Source organism: Eublepharis macularius, chromosome 6 (genome assembly GCF_028583425.1).
Source record: "Eublepharis macularius isolate TG4126 chromosome 6, MPM_Emac_v1.0, whole genome shotgun sequence".
NCBI classification, from domain to species: Eukaryota; Metazoa; Chordata; class Lepidosauria; order Squamata; family Eublepharidae; genus Eublepharis; species Eublepharis macularius.
This window is the reverse complement of record NC_072795.1, coordinates 106435603-106456026: the sequence shown is the minus strand read 5'-3', so window position 1 is coordinate 106456026 and position 20424 is coordinate 106435603. Positions and strand designations below refer to the sequence as shown.

General features: G+C 39.6%; 1 protein-coding gene across 1 annotated transcript in view; it reads right to left on the bottom strand.

Annotated features, from left to right (window-relative positions):
* The window catches only part of LOC129332771 (cGMP-dependent protein kinase 1-like), a 692061-nt gene that overhangs the window by 95054 nt on the left and 576583 nt on the right, over nt 1-20424 (bottom strand). Inside the window, exon 4 of the mRNA XM_054984010.1 lies at nt 19211-19316. Within this exon, the coding sequence (XP_054839985.1) occupies nt 19211-19316 (106 nt within the window). The remainder of the gene's footprint in view (nt 1-19210; nt 19317-20424) is intronic.

Below are 20424 nucleotides of genomic sequence, written 5' to 3'. Positions count from 1 at the left end.
GTAGTGGACAGCTCAATGAAAGTGTTGACTCAGTGAACAAAAAGCAACAAAAAGGCAAACTCTATCCTGGGGATTATTAGGAAAGAGATTGAAAATAAAACAGTCAGTATTATAATGGCCCTGTGGTATGGTCTCATTTGAAATACTACGTGCAGTTCTGGTCATTGTACCTCAAGAAAGACATCGCAAAGCTGTAAAAAGTTCAGAAGAGGGCAACGAAGATGATTAAGAAGTTTGAGCACCTTTGCTATGAAGAAAGGCGGAAGAGCCTGAGATATTTCCGTTTAGAAAAGAGACATCTAAGGGGGAACATGATAGAAGTTTATAAAATTATGGGAGGACAGGGAGAACTTTCCCTCCCTCTCCCATAATACTAGAACTCGAGAGTATCCAATGAAGCTGATGGGTAGTAGATTCAGGACAGACAAAAGGAAATACTTCTTTACCCAACAAGTGATTAAGATGTGGAAAACACTTTGAGAAGATGTAGTGATGGCTGCAGGCATAGACAGCTTTAAAAGGAAATTAGACAGAGTCATGGAGGATAGGTCTATCGGTGTCTACTAGCCATGGTGACTAAAGTGAACTGCCCCATTCAGAGGCAGTGGGCCAGGAGGCAACTTCAGGGAAAGGTCCTATTGTTGGTCCTCCATAGCAACTTTTTGGCATTCCGGATCGTTTAGTTGGGTAGCTGTGTTGGTCTGCAGTAGAACTGCAGGATCTGATTCCAGTGGCACTTAGAGACCAACAAGGTTTTCAGAGTGTAAGCTTTCCAGAATCAGAGCTTCCTCTTCAGACTGCATGAAGAAGGGAGCTCTGACTCTCAAAAGCTTACACTCCACTGTTTGGTCACTGTGTGAGACAGAATTCCTGACTAGATGAACCACTGGTCTGATCCAGCAGAGCTCTTTTTATGTTCTTATGAGCCTGACCACACACTGACATACTTTGCAGACCTGCTTTGCTTCTTACCACCGTTGGATGTTCAACGACTGGGACTTATCAGTGGCAATGTCAAAGTTATGAAATTCCTTCCCTGAGAAGCTCCTCTGACATTGTCTCTGTTATTCTTCCATAAACTGGTGAAGACCACTTTTAGAATACTTTTAATCTCATTTAGTTCATTTGTTTGCCTGTTATAAATTTTGCTGGTGCAAGCAGCTTTGTTTCTGTCTCCTCCTTTTTTGAATTTCTCCGAGAAAGATACCAGCTCTGTGCTTGGAATGCTACTGAAGCAGAGCAGCAAGGCCATGGTTTTTTTTTTTTAATCATTGACAATCAAGAAAGAAACACTAATAAATGATTAATAGAACATCTGCTGCAACCCCACAATATATGTCTGAAGCATGTATCCGTCCAGCACTGAAAGTCCAGATATTCTAGACATGGCATAGCTATTATATGGGGAAAAGGAGGTTATGCTTGAATGTTGGGATCAAAACACTCAGGGACAAAATCAAGAAATAACTGCTTGTAAAAGCTTGCAGCCATACATCTAAATGAACTGGAAAAACCAGAGAGCAAATCCTCAAATCTTTGGCAGACAGAGCGGTGACCCCATCTTTCTTGTTTATAGCACAAGACAGGTCACTTGATTGCTTACAGCTATTTTTCTGATATCTGAAGATACACCTGAACATCTGAAGTACCAATATGATTTTGCGAAAATTGCTGCCTAATTGAGCTGCTTTCTTGTCAGAGAGGGTGCTTTGTACTCTTCCATCTACCTGTCCACCAAATGGTCACCTGCTGCATTTATTAGTTATTTTCCCCCCAAAGTGGATTGATTCCATCACAAAGGTTCCACAGCCTGTTGTGGGCTTTAAAGAAATGTACAGCTTTATAAATGATCAGTTGTTGCTGAGTTTTTCACTTGGCTTTATCCAGTGGATGCTAAATTCTGTAACTTGTCTCTAACAATAACGTGTGTAACTTTATAAAATGGATTTCAGATTATAATTTTTATTCATTTATTTATAAAATTTAACTACTGTGCTTCTATGTATTCAAAGCAGTGTACAAATGAAAAACTGTGAGGATTAAAACAGCAAGTCAAAATAAATAGAACAGCAAAATATCAAGCAATAAACATTAGAATTCATCTTTAAAGGCCTTTCAATAATTTGTTGGAAAATCTGGATGGAACAGAAAATATCTTAAAAAGTCTTTCCTAAGCAAGTCTACTCAGAAGTAAGTCTCATTTTGTTCAATGGAGCTTGCTCTGAGGAAAAAAATTTTTTTAGTATTGCAGCCTAGCAAAGTTACACCATTCTAAACCCATTAACTTAAATCAAGTTAGGATGGTACTTTAAGTCCACTGGATTTAGAAGGATGTAATTTTGCTTCAGATTGTACTGTGATGTCCTCAACTTTGTAAGGGACATAGTCAGGCAGGTGATATGTTTTATTATTGTAGTGTTCCCACACAGAAGCTTTGGACATGCGCAGACTGAATCTCACATGAATGTGGGAAAGTCAGCAAGCCTCCTTAGTACATCTCTACGATGGAGAGAGCTTCATATGGAAGCAGGCATTCCAAAAAAAGTTTGCCAGGTCCAGACTGTTTAGAGTTGGCCACGTGCCTTTTGAAGGAAGGCAATTTGAATGCACATCAAGAGCCATCAAAGAATGACAATGTACAGATAAATTGGCACATCTGTGTGCTATACTAATTGCATACACCTGTGAATTTTACCATAATGCACAAATGTCCAAAACAATCCTGAGCCTTTCCTTTTCAAGGAAAAAAAACAACTATCTTGATGCTTGCCTATGGTTGAGAATGAAATAGGCAGCTGAAATTAGAAAACTGAGGTAGAGTCTTGGATGTACCATTTTGTTAACAATAAAACAACAAAGACATATCCATCTCATTTCTGTCCCAATCACCCACCACAAAATAGTGATAGTCCTTCATAAACATCAACACTGCAACATTTCAGAGTAATAAATGGAATCTGACTACTAATCCAAGGCATTTATTCAGCCTTCATAGGTGCATAGCAACTGGCTTCTATAAACTGGTTCTGATCTTGCTAGGTTGTAATCCAAAAAGATTTATGGGCACTTGTATGGGAACTATGAGCACACTCCTCATAGCTCATAGCCACATGGTTGTTTGGTATTGTGATTGGCTATCAGAACAAGTGTGCTGAAAAATAACAGAAAGCTCTCGCTGGGTATACATCATTCCTTTGTGTGTATATATGCACATATTTCCATTGGATTGCAGCTCATGTTTATAACATTTTCTAAAACCACTAAGGTATGAGCTAAGTGCAGTTAAACGAAACCAGGTACTTCACCTTTTTTGTACCACAAAATGTTTTCCTTAGAAGCCACAAGACTAAATCTGGCAAAAAGAGCACTTACTGTAAAGGTCTTGGCACATTTTCCCTTGAAACGCAGACATTACACCATCTACTAACACAACAGTCCCCTGGCAAATTAGACCTTATCTCAGCAAGAAAACTCCTGGTTGTATTGAAAAGGACATTAAAGAAAAGTCAAATACTTCAAAATCTTTAACATCCACAGATGCCTTATTACCAGCTACCACCTGTGGCCTTTGTTGCACAGTCTGTAGATTTCATTTATATACACAGCTCTATCTAGCAAGCTGTTTCTTACCAGACATATCAATTCATCATTTCAGTAAGGCCCCAAATTGCCCCATAGCTGGACGTTAGGGAGAACAGGAACCGTCAACCACCTGCCTTTTGCTGAATTATTAGCTGCTGACTCACAGATCGGAATTATAATCGGCATAGTCAAAGGTATGTATATCTATAGCACAGAAGTATATTCTTTTCTTTTTTAGCTAGCAGGAAGATGTGTGAAGGCATATCAGAATACTGCACCTCTAGAGAAAAAGTGCATCAAGCACAGGCAGTGGCAGCAAGAATTAAAGAAAAGCATTCAATGGCATTTATAGCAGAAACTATAATTAAATAACCACAATGAACCCCAGGATATGTTGCTGTACAGTTTTAAAAAAAATCAATTTGTCAGCCAACAGGAGTGTTCAGAATGAAATCAAATGGTATTAGTCAGCTTCTGTCGCTGTAAAAAAGTTTTGAAAGTGTGCGTGTGTCTGACAATTCCATGATTTGAAAGATGTTAACATCAATCCAGAGCCTAAACCTTAGATGGAAGATTACAAAAACCTGATAGCCACTCTTTCTAGACTATCTTGTAATTTATGGTTTAATTTCACAGGCTCTAATGCTCTATTATTTTTTCTCTGGAGGAGAAATAGATTGGGTTTAGGATCTTCAGTCTTCCAAACAGGTAACTGATGTTGGCGGTGTTAACAGTATATATGAACACAAAAATGTCCATGCAAATCTCTGATCTAATGCCAGATAAATACGCACACAAAAACCCTGCTAAAGGTTAAGACAATTCAAACATCATAATAGAAGGAGAAAAACATAAAGGGAAACCAGTAAAGGCAGCCTTAACTTTGCGTTATGAAGCAAGATAGCAAAAAGCACTTCTGAAAAGCTAATCGAGAAGACCCTTCATATAGAAATACAATTTTGGAAAGAATTGTGTAAAATTCCTTCATCTATGGTGAACAACCAATTGATATTAAGTTGAAGACCTAGGAGCAGAGTTCCAGCTGTGGAAGGGGTATTCCAGCTTCCCACTTCAGCTGTTGTGAAACCCTCAGGATATGACTTGCAGGTCTACAACTTTAATAATAATAATAACATTCAATTTATATACCGCCCTTCAGGACAACTTAATGCCCACTCAGAGCAGTTTACAAAGTATGTTACTTTCATCCCCACAACAAAACATCCTGTAAGGTGGGTGGGGTTGAGAGAGCTCCAGAGAACTGTCTGTGACTAGCCCAAGGTCACCCAGCTGGCTTCAAGTGGAGGAGTGGGGAATCAAACTTTGAAACTGCAGACACTCTTTTAAGCTACACTTTGGATCCTGCCCATGGTCTGGAGAAGAAATTAAACCTAAATTCATTGTGGTCCCCTCACCCCTCATTTGTGGATCTATATGATATCCATGGGGTCTTTTAAAACTACCTTCTATTTTAAGGTACCGCTGGCCATTGAAGGCAGGTATTCCAATTTGCCAGTTTCTTGTTTTTTTACTGCAGAAATGGTTCTGTTCTCTCACTTAACTGAACATAACTGACTTTCCCACTGAATCACATCAAGCTTCCAATATAATCTCTTATTGATATGCATGGATTCTTCAACTGTACCTTCCATTAGCATTAAATTGAGCATTTCAGAGATGTTCCTGAACTTTATAATGAGAGTACAGAACCAGTGGATACTCTTCTAATCAAAACTGTTGAATACAGTGAATACCTCATTTAAAATCACTTTGCCACCTGTAAGTAGGCCTAAGGTATGTTATATAAATCCCTAAAGACTTGTTAAGGAAAAGTTGTTACCTTCCATTATTCAAATTTGCTCCTATGTAAAACCAGTGATCCATGTTTAAAATGTGATAGAAAAGGCACAAACAGTCCTTAAAACTTTTGCTGGGAACATAGTAGCAATACAGGAGACACTCCTGAGAAAATTCAGTCCAGATTAACTAGCTGATGTATACTAGAGTGCAACAGGAGCCATCTGACATATTTTATTAATCAATGCTCATTGTTCCTCTACCTGAGATGGGAACAGGAAACATTCTCACACAATTTTAAAACTGTACAAACATCATCCCAACCCTCTGCAGAATTCTTAAAAGGTAACTGACAGGTGTGTGGGGGGGGAGGGGTCTTAAAATAGTCAGTGTGAAAATGACAGTTCGATTCTTTTGACACATTTGCTTGGTTCTGCTCCACTGCCTGACTGGGTTCAGACTTCTAGTGAAAAACCGCCTTATTTCAGTTCTTTACTGCAAACCTCCTTCAAGAATAATCCTCATCTGCTCTAACTTCTAGCTGCACTTGAAGTAATAGTGCAGAATGTAACAGAAGGGCTGAAGGGCCAGCTGTTCTTACAAAACTTGAGCAGTACGTTCTCTCAGGGTCCACTTCGAGTGTGACATTTTTCCTTTAAAGAAACATCACCTGTACAAGAACAAGCTTGCAATGTCACCCATAAGATATGACACGAAAGTTGCCATTTTTTAGGTACTCAGGTTTCCATAGAGAAAGAAATATTTCTACTGACTACCTGAAATCAAACCTCTGAAGCCCAGAACTAGGAGGCAATATGCTGCGTTTGCTAGCCTTCCAGCTCCTGGGTGAAACAGGATGGTGAACTAGATGAAACACTGGTTTGACCCAGCAGGGCTCTTCTGCTTCTTAACAAGTTTTCCCCCCTACATGGTGGGAAATCCTCTATGCATAGAAAGTATCCAATAAGAAGCTGCCCTCAAAGTTACAGGTAGTTTCACACAAGGAAGTCATCATCAGCACCTCTTTAACTCCAAAGAGATTTCAAATGCTGACATTCTTAGAACAGCCATGCAGGTCCATTCACACATGCATGCTTGCTTATCATTTCACATGACTCTCCCTTTCTCTTTGTTTTAACTCTAGCATAGTGCTACTTCTGTATCATTGCTAACATTACTCAGGATTCCCCTCAATATTTGAAATCATTTTGCAAAACTTGGTTACAACAAGGAAATCTGGTCAGCACTAACCACGGTCAGTGTAAATGCAGTTATAATGTTATGCTATGATTAAAGAGCATGATTTGGGTACAGTAGCAACTTAAAGACCAACTAGATTTATGGAGTATGAACTTTCTAAAGTCAAAGCTCCCTTCGTCAAATACAAGGAGTAGAAAACAGTAGGAGTGTTTCTAATCCAGGTAGAGGGTGGGATGGTATTGCAAATTAGAGTGTCAGGAAGCTAGGTATAATATATGTCGTAAATTGTAATTAGCTTGAAAGAGCAGGAGTGCAAAGTGCAATAAATGAGCATCTGTAGTGCAAGAAAAACCCAAAGTCCTGATGCAATCCTGGAGGGTTCATTGTTCCGAATCTGCAATTAAACTCAATTTTCAGCAATCTCATGTTGCAATTTCCCTTTGAAGTTTCTCTGCTTGAGAAGTGCTATTCTTAGGTCAGTAATGGAGTGTCCTGGCAGACTGAAATATTCTCCCACTGGCTTTTGAATGCTGTGATTCTGATACCAGATTTTTGTCCATTTATTCTTTTGTGAATGGACTGTCCGCTTGTCCAGTATAGAGAGTTCAAGGGCATTGCTGACACTTGATGGTTTATATAATGTTGGAAAACGAACAAGTGAATGAGTCTGAGATGCCTTAGCTGGTGCTGTTAGGTCCAGTGATTGTGTCATTGGCGTGAATATGGAGACAGAGTTGGTATTCTGATTTATTGCCGTCCCCGTCCCAGAGTTCATGTTCACGTTGGGAAGGGCATTGTTGTGAGTGAGAAATTGTTTAAGATTAAGGAGCTGCCTGTGGGCAAGAAAAGGTTTCCCTCCCAATGCCTGTGAGAGAGTAGTATCATTGTCCAACACAAGTTGCAAGTCATTAATGATGAGTTGAACTGGTTTGAGTTGGGAACCATATGTGACGACCAGTGCGTTCTGTTTCAGCTTATCTTGTAGTACTTCAGCCCTTTGTATAATTCTGGGTTTGTTGATCTGTTTTCTTACTACATCTGGTGGGTATTGCAATTCAAAAAATGTCTGTTGTAGATCATGCAGGTGAGAAATGGAGTATATGACGCTGTAGTGTAGAGCTGCTGTAGACAATGGATTATTTGGTGTGTTTGGGATGATGACAGGAGGTGTGTAAATATGTTTGGTGATCAGTTAGTTTTTGGTATAAGGTGGTTTTTATACTTCCAGCATGTATTTGTACATCAGTGTCTAGAAAATGTACTTCTTGTGTGGGTTGATTCATAGTCAGGTTGATCGTGGGGTGGAAATTCTGAATGCCTGGCAAAATTTCTCCAGTGCTTCTTTCCCATGGGTCCAGATGATAAAAATGCCATCAATGAATATGAGGTACAAGAGTGGTTTTAGCGGGTTGGAACTGAGTGGGCACTGCTCCAAGTCAGCCACAAAAATGTTGGCACACATGGGTGCCAATGACTGTGCTATTGATCTTAAGAAATAAATTATCACCAAATCTGAAGTAGTTGTGGGTGAGGACAAACTGGCAGAGATTGGTAGCAAGGTCAATTGCGGTGCTGTCAGAGATGGTGACTTTTTGAGAAAAATACTTTCAATTTGTTCTAACAAAAATACATGCTGTTAATAATCTTCCAAATAACATTATTTTGGCCACAATATACACCAATATACTATACACCAACATCCCTCGCAAAGATGGAATACAAGCCATTAGAGTATCAGTTCTGAAGCAGAAAAACTTCAAAGGAAAATTACAATGCAAGATTGTTGAAATGGAGTTGATGTATACATTCAGAACCACAGACCACCAATCATATCGTTGAAAGGGACTTCTGGGGTCATCTAGTCCAACCCCCTGCACAGTGCTGGAAATTCACAGCTACCTCCCCCCTACACTCCCAGTAACCCCTGCTCCATGCCCAGAAGATGGCAAAACACCATAAGGATCCCTAACCAAACTGGCCTCAGGAAAATTGCTTCGTGGCCCCAAAGTGGTGATCGGCATTACCCATGGCATGTAAGAAGAGAACACGAGAACTAAGCACTGATGTAACCCCTCCTGCCCTCCCTCTCATGATCTGGTTCATAGAATCAGCATTGCTGTCAGATGGCCATCTAGCCTCTGCTTGAAGACCTCCAAAGAAGAAAAGCCCCTCACCCAAGGAAGCCTGTTCCACTGAGGGCCAAGCTACACATGACGAATGACACTTGAACGGCAAGTGGATTGAGTGGAGGGCAAGTGAACAGGGAGAAATACACTTGCCGTTCAAGTGTCATTCGTCATGTGTAGCTTGGCCCTGAGAGATACTTTGTAAGGAAGTTCTTCCTAATGTTTAGCCGAAAATTCTTTTGATTCAATTGCAGCCCATTCGTTCTGTTCTGACCTTCTGGGACAATGGAAAACAACTCCACACCATCCTTTATATGACAGCCCTTCAAGTACTTGAAGATGGTTATCATATAATCTCTCAGTCATCTCCTCTCCAGGCTAAACATACCAAACTCCTTCAAACTTTCCTCATAGGACTTGGTCTCTAGATCCCTCACTATCTTCAATGCCCTCCTGTGGACATGTTCCAGCTTGTCTGTATACTTCTTAAATTGTGGTGCCCAAAACTGAACACAATACTCTAGGTGAGGTCTAATCGGAGCAGAGTAGAGCGATACCATCACTTCTCATGATCTGGACACTATACTTTTGTTGATATAGCCCAACATCGCATTCGCCTTTTTACCTACCACATCACACTGCTGATTCATGTTGTGTATGGTCGACTAAGACCCCTAGATCCTTTTTGCACATACTAATTCCAAGATAAGTCTCTCCCATCCTATAATTATACATTTGATTTTTCCTACCTAAATGCAGAACTTTACATTTATCTCTGTTGAAATTCATTTTGTTTTAGCCCAGTTTTCCAGCCTGTCAAGATAATCATGTATCCTGACTCTATCTTCTACTGTATTTGCTACCCCTCCCAATTTCATATTATCTTCAAATTTAATAAGCATTCCCTTTATTCCTTCATCCAAATAATTCATAAAAATGTTGAACAGAACAGGTCCCAGGACCCATCCCTTAGGCACTCGTTCCTCTTCTCCAAGAGGATGAGGAACCATTAACAAGCACTCTTTGGATGCGATCAGTCAACCAGTTACAGATCCACCTAACAGTAATAGGATCCAAACCAAATTTTACTAACTTGTCAAGAAGGATAGTATGTGAAACTTTTTCAAAAGCCTTACTGAAATCAATATAAACTATATCTACAGCATTCCCCTGATCCAGCAAGGTAATAACTTCCCCCCCAAAAAGAGATAAAGTTAGTCTGACATGACTTGTTCTTGAGAAACCCATGCTGGCTCTTAGTAATCACAGCCATCCTTTCTAAATGCTCATGGACTGACTGATGATTTGTTCTAAAACTTTTCCAGGTATAGACTTCAAGCTGATGGGCCAGTAGTTACCTGGATCCTCCTTTTTCTCCTTCTTGAAGATGGGGACAACATTTGCCCGCCTCCAATCTTCTGGCATCTCACCTGTTCTCCAAGCATTCTCAAAAATAATGGACAGTGGTTCAGAAATTACATCTGCAAGTTCTTTGAGTACCCTTGGGTGCAATTCATCTGGGCCTGAGGACTTAGTTTCATTTAAAGAAACTAGACATTTATGTAAGAAACTAGTTGTTTATGTAGAGTTCCTCTTGAACTACAGATGCTAATATTTTGCACTTCACACCCCTGGTCTATCAAGCTAATTACAACATGTATTATAGCTAGCTTCTTAACACTCTGATTTGCAATACCCCTCCCACCCTCTGCCTGGACTCCTACCTTTTCCCACTCCTTGTATCTGACAAAGGCAGCTCTGACCTGGAAATCTAGCTGGTCTTTAAGGTGCTACTGGAACCAAATCTCACTCTTTTACTGCAGAACAGCATGAGTACCCACCTGAAACTACCTTGATTAAAGCAAACAGAAGCCCTGTTCACTAGTTACAGTGACCACTCGTACAGTCAATTGCAGTGTACTGTACACAACTTGTTTTTCTTTATAGGTGTACTGAGTAAATCTGATGTTACATTCAACTCTTGTGCAGTTGAACATATGATTCAAATCTAACATTTTGTGATTTAGACCCTACATTTATTCAGGTATTGGTCCATGGTTTAATTTGCAAAGTGAAACTTCAAAAGTGATTAATTAACTCAGTGATCAAGTTTCAGAGACATTGTACATATGTGTTTAAGGGAAGAAAAGTATAAATTCCCCAAATATGTCTATGGGACACAGAGAAGGTTGGCTGTTAGAATGATAGGCTAGGATCCAGGAAACCCAGATTCCAATCCTCACTCTGCTATAAAACTCACTGGGTGACCTTGGGCCAGTCACCCTCTCTCAGCATAGGCTACCTAACATGGTTGTTGTGAAGATAAAATGGAGGAAGGGAAACAGGTAGGCACCATTCTGAGCTCCTTTGAGGAAGGCATTAAATAAACAAATAATAAATAAATAAATAAATAGGGCTTGTCTTCAAATTACTATTAGTAAGAACATTTCATAAATCTGAACAGACACTTGAGTATACGTTGTAGGGCAATAGCAATTGCATATGGATAACACCTAACCAACCTGGATAACAGCCAACCGAAAGGGCCAAGTAATGGGCATGAGGGACAAACTACACATTAGTGTTACTGAAGAGTTGGGTCTGGGTTCCCTGAACCTGACTCTGGTTCCCTGCAACCACAAAGCAGCTGCAGAAAATGGCTTCTAAAAACAGGAGCTCAAACTGACTTGGAACACCACTTCTGGAGAAGGAAGGGCTCCTCCCAAAGCCTTTTTCCTGCATGGAGGGAGGGGAATTCCTCATTTTTGCTGTTCTTCATACACAGAAGGTTACATGGACTCAACTCTTTAAAAAACACCAGGGCTTTTTTTCAGCTGGAACGCAGTGGAACGGAGTTCCGGCACCTCTTTAAAATGGTCACATGGCTGGTGGCCCCGCCCCCTGATCTCCAGACAGGGGGATTTAGATTGTATGACCATTTTCGCCTAGGGTGATTTAAACTTTTAAAAACTCCCCCCTTGTTCCAACTGACCCAAAGTGACGTCATTGTGCGGTCCTGAGTTCCACCACCTCTTTTCCCAGAAAAAAAGCCCTGAAAAACACTAATGTGCAAGTTAGTGCTCGGAGGGAAAGGGATGCATTACAGAAAGAGGTATGTTACTTCATTTTCCTTTGCTCCATACTCTGCCATTAAAACTATTGATTAAGTTATAGTGTATGATATTTAAATAGAATGCACTTTATCTTTGTAAAACATAGCCTGTGGTACATCTGAAAACAACTGACATCTTGAGATCTTTTCTAAACAATGAGCTTTGATTCCACAGAGATCATCATCTTTCCACTTTTAGAGAGGGATGGAAATCAAGCTCAACAAAAGTAATTATCAGCAGTTGGATGCACAATACAAAGGCAAGATAATAACTTAATCAGTGTATTCAGTCACCTCATTTCTTCCCTGCTCTCCCTCAGCTGCCACATTGACCAGAAATAAGAACCAAGAAGATAGTAAATTTCATAAGAAATAGACATTTAACACTTTACCATTTGAAATACCAGTACAGAATTGTGAGAATTTTAGGGAGCAAACCTAAGCAGATCTATTCAGAAATAAGTTCCATTTTATTCCATGGTGCTTACTCCCAGGAAAGTGTTCTGAGGGTTGAACCATTAATGTTTTTGAAAGTATGTACGTCATCTGCAAACCATTCCCTAGTTTTTTCATTCAAGAGTATGTCTTGCCCTGCTTGTTCAGTATAAGACATGGATTGGTCTACTGTGTAATTAGGGTTCTAAAAACATGGGTTGGATCAAGAAATGTATGAAACCCAACAGGAACCCTAAAATGCCAATAATTCTTAGACAGCTGTCAACTAAACTCCATTTCAAGAATTTCTTAGAATTTAATCTTATATCACTCTGATTAGGTGACTGTCAAATGCAATTGCCATTTATATAAATACCTTCACAATAATATCTACTGAGCATCAATGTTTCATGTACCTCTTTATATTTGTTTAGATATTTATACCCATCTTTTCCCCCAATGGGGAACAGAGCAGCTTATAACACTGTTCACTCCACCATGTTATCCTCACAACAATAACTCTTTTAAGTAGGTTAGGCTAAGAGAGAGTGACTGGCCCAATGTCACCCAGCAAACTTTCATTGCAGAGTGGGTAGCTGAATACAGGTTTCCAAGATACTAGTCTTGGCTCCACTATGCCACTCTCCATAGTGCTGGCTCCTGCCTTCTCTACTGTGCATTATATCACAAGTTACATGTGAACCTGCTGCACTATGATGTGGGAGTATGCACAAGACCAAGTTGCAAGTTTCTGGGTATATTTCTTTCCAACCCATGACAAACATTTTGAATAGACAATTTTGCAGGTACTTTGTTACTCCTACCTGAGAATCCAGAGGCTGTTTTGAATTAAACTGTGTACTATCTAGTAGAAGTACATGTAAAAAAAAATCCTCAGCTATAAATATCATTTTTTAAAAAACACAGTTTACTGTTCTCCAGAACTGTTCTCCAGAACAGAAACACTAGTCCTGGCTGCTTGGTAGTCACAGAAACCTTCCCTCACAAAATCCATGTTTCCCTCCAAATTCTGTCATTTACCATGAGCTCACATTTTACTTTGAATTCTGTACTGAATTTCTTCCTTTCAATCAGATCATTGGAAGGAAAGAGCAAAAAGCACTCAAAGCCAATCCCAAAGAGAGCTGCTATTCTTCCCTCTTTCTTCTGGACTGGAAAGAGACTTTTTTGTGTGTATGAAAGTAGAAAAGCCTAATGCCAGGGGCAGCTTGCACAGGGGCCCATATAATTCAAATGCTTTGTCTAATTTGCTTGAAACTTATGGGTTCTCTGAAGGACAGGGAGAAGATACTCCACTGCAATTTTGGTGACATTTGGTTGAAAAACAATTCCAATCTCCCATGGAAGTCTCATATTGAGAATAATGAAAGTGCTAAGATAGCTGGGCAGGGGGGCCTGAAACGGAAGCCTTCCTCACTTTCTCAAAGGAAGCAAACAATACACCTCAACAAGGAAGGAAGGCAAATGCATAGTTTTCAGTGGAAAAATAACCAAAGAAATTGTACGTCGCTGTAAGAGTAGGGAAATCAAATTAATAGAGACAGGACTCTGGTTTTTTTAACTGTGGGGTGCTGCATGATGGCTGGGGCTGCTGCTTGATGGCCATTTTAGGAATTAGTAGAGAGAACTTAATGTGGTTGCATGGAGAGAGACCTCCTTTGGGAGTCTGTAAAATCACCCCTTTGTTCAATCTGCTTGAAACTTAGGGGTTCTGTAGATAAGAGGGAGGACTATGTTCTGTGCGATCTTGTTGTAAAAAAGAAAAGCTGCCCAGAGTCTCCAATTGGTCTTCCCTTCCCTTCCCTATTGAAAAGAATGGCCACAGATATCATGAGAATGAAAGAACGCTAACAAATTTTGAGTCTGACTGGCAATACCCCACCAGAAAACTAAAACTAACCAATCACAATAAACATTTTACTCAACAGCCCCAGATGAAATTTTCAAACCAATGAAATTTTCAAAATGTACACCTCTACTTGTCTTGTACTTTACGTATAGGTTTCCTGAAGATTCAAGATTAGAACGTTCAGTAAATTGCCAGGGTCATGGGTGGATAACGAGCCAGAATCTACAGCCAATGTAGGCCATTTCCACACACGTTGAATAATGCACTTTCAATGCACTTTCGCAATCCTTTTGAAGTAGATTTTTTGTTCCACACATGGAAAATCAGTTTCAAATGTTCACTAAAGAGTATTGAAAGTGGATTATCCAACATGTGTGGAAGCAGCCGTAGTGTAATGGTAAGGGTATCAGACTAGGTCTAAGGGCCATGGCAAAGTGGTTCTTTGAACACAATTTTCACTAGGTGAACTTGGGCCAATCTCTCTTTTTTTCTGTATAACTCACTTCACAGGTTTGCTGTGAGGAAGATGGTCTTTGTATGCCTTTTCCAGCTTCTTGGAGAAAGGGTGGGATAGGAATCCAATTTAATAAATAAGTCAACCTGTAGGCCTAGATCTTTTGGAAGTGGTACACTTTTTTCAAGGTTGTATCAGTTTTGATTGAAGGCAGTGATCTGGCTTACAAAAACATAAGGATTCTCCATGACATCTCATTTTGTAGGCAAATATGTATGGGGAAATATTTCACATAAACTGCTGTGTACTAATAAGAAGTCATGAGAACAACTCACCAATTCAGATTTTAGAAGCCTTAAAACTAACTTTCAAGGAAACAGTCATTTGAATTCCCATTTGCTACCCTAGTCGGAAGTAAGAGACAGACACAGGCTTAGCTTCTAAGGGCCACTTTATTGAAGCAACAACATGAATAGTTAATGTGGCAATGGAGGGCTAACTATGTATGTATGTATGTATGTATGTAATTTATAGTCCACCTTTCTCAGCATAGGTCAAGCCAGCGGTCACCCTGGGACCTCCTCCTTGAACCTGTCTGTGTGAGACCCACTGCCCCAGGCAAGAGCCATCCATGAGGCATGGTTTGGTCCCGGCCAGCCAGGCGAATGGTTCCCCACATAAAGCTCCAAACACCCCATTTAGATAGTTATGCCTGGGAAGGAGAGGATGCCCATTTTCCTTCTAGGGCAGCAAATTACAGCACTCGGCTGTAACGGCCATTGGCCGAGGCCAAGAATTGCCACATTCTTCATACTGGAACTAAGATCTAAGTTGCATCTCCAATTCCGCTATGAAAAGTGTGACTGAAATTCCTTAAAGTTTCACAGCTTGCTATTTTACACCTTGCAATAAGCCATTTCATCATGCTTTTGTAGTTCAATTTCCCACAAAAAATATAGTTCAGAAAAACAACAACTCTGCTGATGTGGTATGGTTAGAAGAGCAAGGCTGTGGGTTTCAGCACCAAATGGAAGTCTACATTTCTCTGTTAAGGTCCCCTGAGACTTAATTCAAGTGGAAATATTTTTCATTCCAGTTGTGCAGCTTTGTCACTCCTTATAATAGTTTAGAATTGTGCAAGGCAACATACTGTGACAGATTTATTGCAGAGACGGTGCTTACAAATAGTGAAGGATTTAGCCAATAAGGAAGGGGGGGCACATTACACATGAGGAGTAGACTTCACAGCATAATTGGGAAATTCCAAAATGTTTTTAGGCAAGTAAATTTAATAAATTAAGGATTTAGATTTTCCAACTTCTTTGATTATATGCAATTTCTACTTCTTTCACTCTATATTTCTACTCAAATTTTCTTTTCTATGTACAGGATTGAGGTTAAATGTCTTTTAATTTGATACAGAAGCAGAAGAAAATAAAATGAGCTTAATGTTTACAGGAATTGCTATTTGCAATATTTGCACATGGTATCACTTACTTATTTGATTATATGAGGAATAATTACAGAAGAGAATATGTGTAAATTGTTAACTGTAAAACGTGTGTGTGTGTGTGTGTGTGTGTAACCATCACTACCACTACCGGTTTGGTGTAGTGGTTAAGAGTGGCAGGACTCTAATCTGGAGATCCAAGTTGGATTTCTCACTCCTCTTCTTGAAGCCACCTGGGTGACCCTGGATTGGTCACAGCTCTTCCAGTGTTCTCTCAGCCCCACTCACCTCACAGGATGAGTGTTGTGGGGATAATAACAACATACGTTGTAAACCTCTCTGAGTGGGTGTTAAGTTGTTGTTGTTGTTGTTGTTGTTGTTGTTGTTACTATTATTATTATTACATACTGGTGAAAAAAGATTCTGAAATAAAACACTGCTGCACCAGTCCAGAGATCCCTAATGGATGCAGAAGATTTGATGTACATGCTGACCTTCAACACTTGCAAGGTTGTTTTTTTAAAAAAAAATCTCAGTTGAAACAGAAGGCATCTGGTGCTTTACCACTCTGAGGAAGCTTGCTGAATAGGGAAATCCCTGTGCTGAGGGCAGGACATACAAAACTATGGGATCAGGGCTTATAACTGAAATATGCAGCCTTCAGAAAAAGAAACTGACCATAGCTTTATCCGTTCTATTTATACTCACAGAAATTTTAATATTGAGGAAAGGGAGGACTCATGTAACTTAATCTTGAACACTGAGTTCAATGGGACTTAAACTATAGATATTTGCTTTATAATCTAATGCAGGGGTCTCCAACAGGAAGTTTGGGAGCTACCTGTAGCTTGCCTGCTATTGCAGAGTAGCTTGTGTATCTCTAAGCAAACTAAGGAAAGAATTATGAAAAAAATCTGATCCAGGCTCTTTAAAATAAGTTTTTTTATTTCATACAGTTTTTCTCTGTGCTGCTTAGTTAATAGTTTCATTTCTGGTCTTCATTCTAGTTAGGGTTTCCAGGTGTCTGCCGGAGGATTTGCCCCCAAACTCCCGGGGATTTCCCCCCAGTGATTGGCAGGAGGTTGCAAGCCCTCTGGAGGTTGCCTGCCACCTGCAGGCACCCAGGGATCACATGCTGTGTGAGCACTCCCTGAGGGCATGGCAACATCACTTCCAAAAATGACATCACTGCGTAACCCCAGGGCATGCATGTGTGAAGAATAGCCTCCTGCCCTATGCGAGGTAAATGCCAGGAACCCTACCCCAGCAGGAGGGGAGCGGGACTTGGCAACCCTAATCCTAGTCCATGTTCTGTTTCTATGACTCACTATAACTTAGTAACATGCTAGAGTGTAGAAGGGGGAGAAGTAGCTCAGGATATTTTTCAATTAGGCAATTCACTCTTCTTCCTACTGATTGCCAGCTGATTGATGGAAGGAGGAAGGCCGGGGATATGGATACAAGCGCACCTGTGATCCCAGTTGATGACGTCACTTCTGGACCAACCCAGAAGCAGCAATTCTTAAAGAGTTGGCCCAAAACATAGCAAAGTGACATAATCAACTGGGGTTACAGATGTGCATGCCAATGCAAGCGAGCAAGGGGGAAAGTGCCCCCCCCCCGGCAACCAGAAGTATCTCATTAAAGAAAAAGTTGGCAACCCCTGATCTAATGTTTTGAGCTTGATCATTTTTTCATGCGCGTGTGAAGTGTGTGTACTCCCCTGGCAGGGCTTGAGGAAGTGATGTCATCACCCTTGGTGGTGGGAATGCTCCTGTATTTTACAGGGGACAATTTGGGCCTCTGTGAAGAGTGGGAGCATGCCCACTGCAGATGCAATGATGTCACTTAAGGAAGTGACGCTATCACAGCCTTGACCCATCCAATATTGACCCATCCAATAAAAATTTATTAACCAAAAAGGAAGTGATGCTATCACAGCCAACTTGCTGTGCACTGGCCTGGGAGGTTTTTTGCTTCCCAGGCCCATTCCTCAGGCCTTTGCCTCTGCCAGCCAGGTGAGTGGAAGTAGGAGGAGGGGCAGAGGCTGGGAGTAGGGAAACTCCCACACCCACTGGCAGTCCTAGTCTAAGCCTATATAAAGATAGGTGTGTCCATCAATTTTAATGGCCCAACTTCTGTAGGTATATTAATTGTTGGTGGATTCATTTTTTACCATTTCAGATTAATCAAAACATTTATTAGCTTTATACTAGAAATATGTTCAATGTATTTGCTCCATACTTTATTCACAAAACAAAATCTCTGTTCATGGCTTTACCAGTTTGATATACAGTGACAAATCTATTACTGGAATAAAAGAGATTCGATAGGAGTAGGCCTCAAGGCTTACAGAAACACTGTTGCTAAGCAACCCAAGCAATTTAGTGGTTACTAATAGCTTCCCAGTGGACTTCTGTGGTTGTTCTTTTCCTGCTCTGAACATGGGCCACTTAGTTCTCAACTCTGGTGTATTCTTCATTATTTTTATTAAAATATAGTTAATATTTGTTTAATATATTAATAGGTTTAATCATCGTGGAATTATGCAGCACCATATTTTGTCAGGTCTATGATGTTTCAGGAAGGCAGAAATACTTGAATAAATTTGAAGAGCTAAAACTCATGTTTAAAGGATGAAAAAGCATCTCATTATCCCTCTCTTCTCTGAATCAACTGACCCATATTGTAGATGCCTGAAGCAAAAAAAACTTTTGTTTCACTTAAGCCTTATAATTTGCCTCTATTTGAGAGATATGCAAAAATGTGCTTTAAGTGGAATAGTTTGCAGATTGGCTATGTACCATTTCCCTGAAAGATGATTATTTTATTTCTTTGATACACATTCTGTAAAATAAAAGATCTTTGATTGACTCATATAAACATTTGCTCTTTACCCGCGTACTATATTTTGATACCGTTATAATGGTGGGTGCCATTTCCCTACAAAATAACCATGCAGATGAACAATTACAATGAGAAGAAGTGAACCTTAATGAGGCTATGATCTTCAGTTATTATTTTCCCTTCTTCAACGGGCTGTGGTATACATGTGGGTAAAACACAAAATTAAAAGGAATGAGGAGAGATGAGCACTCATTAGACTGCATTCACAAAAAAAAAGCTGCAAGAAGTGAGGGCAGCAAATTTAGTGTGTGTTCCAAAAAATAAACAAGTGCCATACCTTTTCAAAAATTCCATATACTCTGTATGCTTGATGAGGCCAGTCCTCATCATTATTGTTTGAAAACATTGCCGATCAATAGCCCAAAGTTTCACATTTACGAGAGCTGGAAAAAAAAACAAGACAAGGGGAAATTTTAATTAGCAAATTTAAAAATTAAAAAAAACCTTTTGTGAATTGCAGAGGAAATGAATAAATTATGAGAAAACATGAGAATGATAAACTTTAAAAACAAACAAAATAAAACAGTTACAAAAGAAAGAAAATTTTCTGGGCAATGGATTCAACATGCATTTCCTGATTCATCATCATTATTGGATTAAAAAATTTCATCAAAAATTTCCCTGCTAGATCCTATTATTATAATACAATAAAAATACTCTAAGGAAAAATCCCTTTTAATAAAGCAGTTCATCTAACTAACAAGTTTACAAAAGGAAAATACTGCTTTAATCACTTTAGATTGGTTCCTACAATTCCATACAAGACCCTATGACTTTATTCCATCAAGATTTTCTTCAACAGAGAGAGTTCCTCCAACTTGGTAGATTTAGTAGAAGAACATTGTAGGATTCGACAGGTGAAGCACATGTGTGTTCCAATATTTTTATTGGAATACTTTGGAATATTAAGTTAGAGGGAATTAGTTTTTTTAAAAAGCAGAAATAATATTTTCAAGCCCATGTATATAGAAGGAAATATTTTAATGAAAAAGCATAAATAATAGTTCATAAGTTAACATTTACTGGGCATGCATTGAAAACATCCTACTCAACTTCCCATAGACCTGAAGGAATTTGGTTTTTTCCACCAAGCCTGGAAATGATATCATGATATCATGATTATTTTACTTTTATTCAGCATTAGAAAATATGTTTAGCCATGATTTTTGTGAATATAACCATGAAGATATGAAAGCTGTGTATTTCATAGAAAAATCAGAAAGCAAATCAAACAGTTTTCCAGAAATTATCGCTAAGCCCAGGGGTCATTTCATAGAAAAAGAGCTGGAGGAACTCATTAGCATAATTCATTCACATAACTCATTAGCATATGCCACACCCCTTGACATCACCAGAAATGTATTATTAGCATGACTGATTTGCATATGCCACACCCCCTGACCTCACCTATCTTGGCTGTTTTGGACCCAATCCTGGCCATTCAGGACCGAAATTGGGCCCAAAATGGCAAAAAGGAGCTGAAAATGGCCA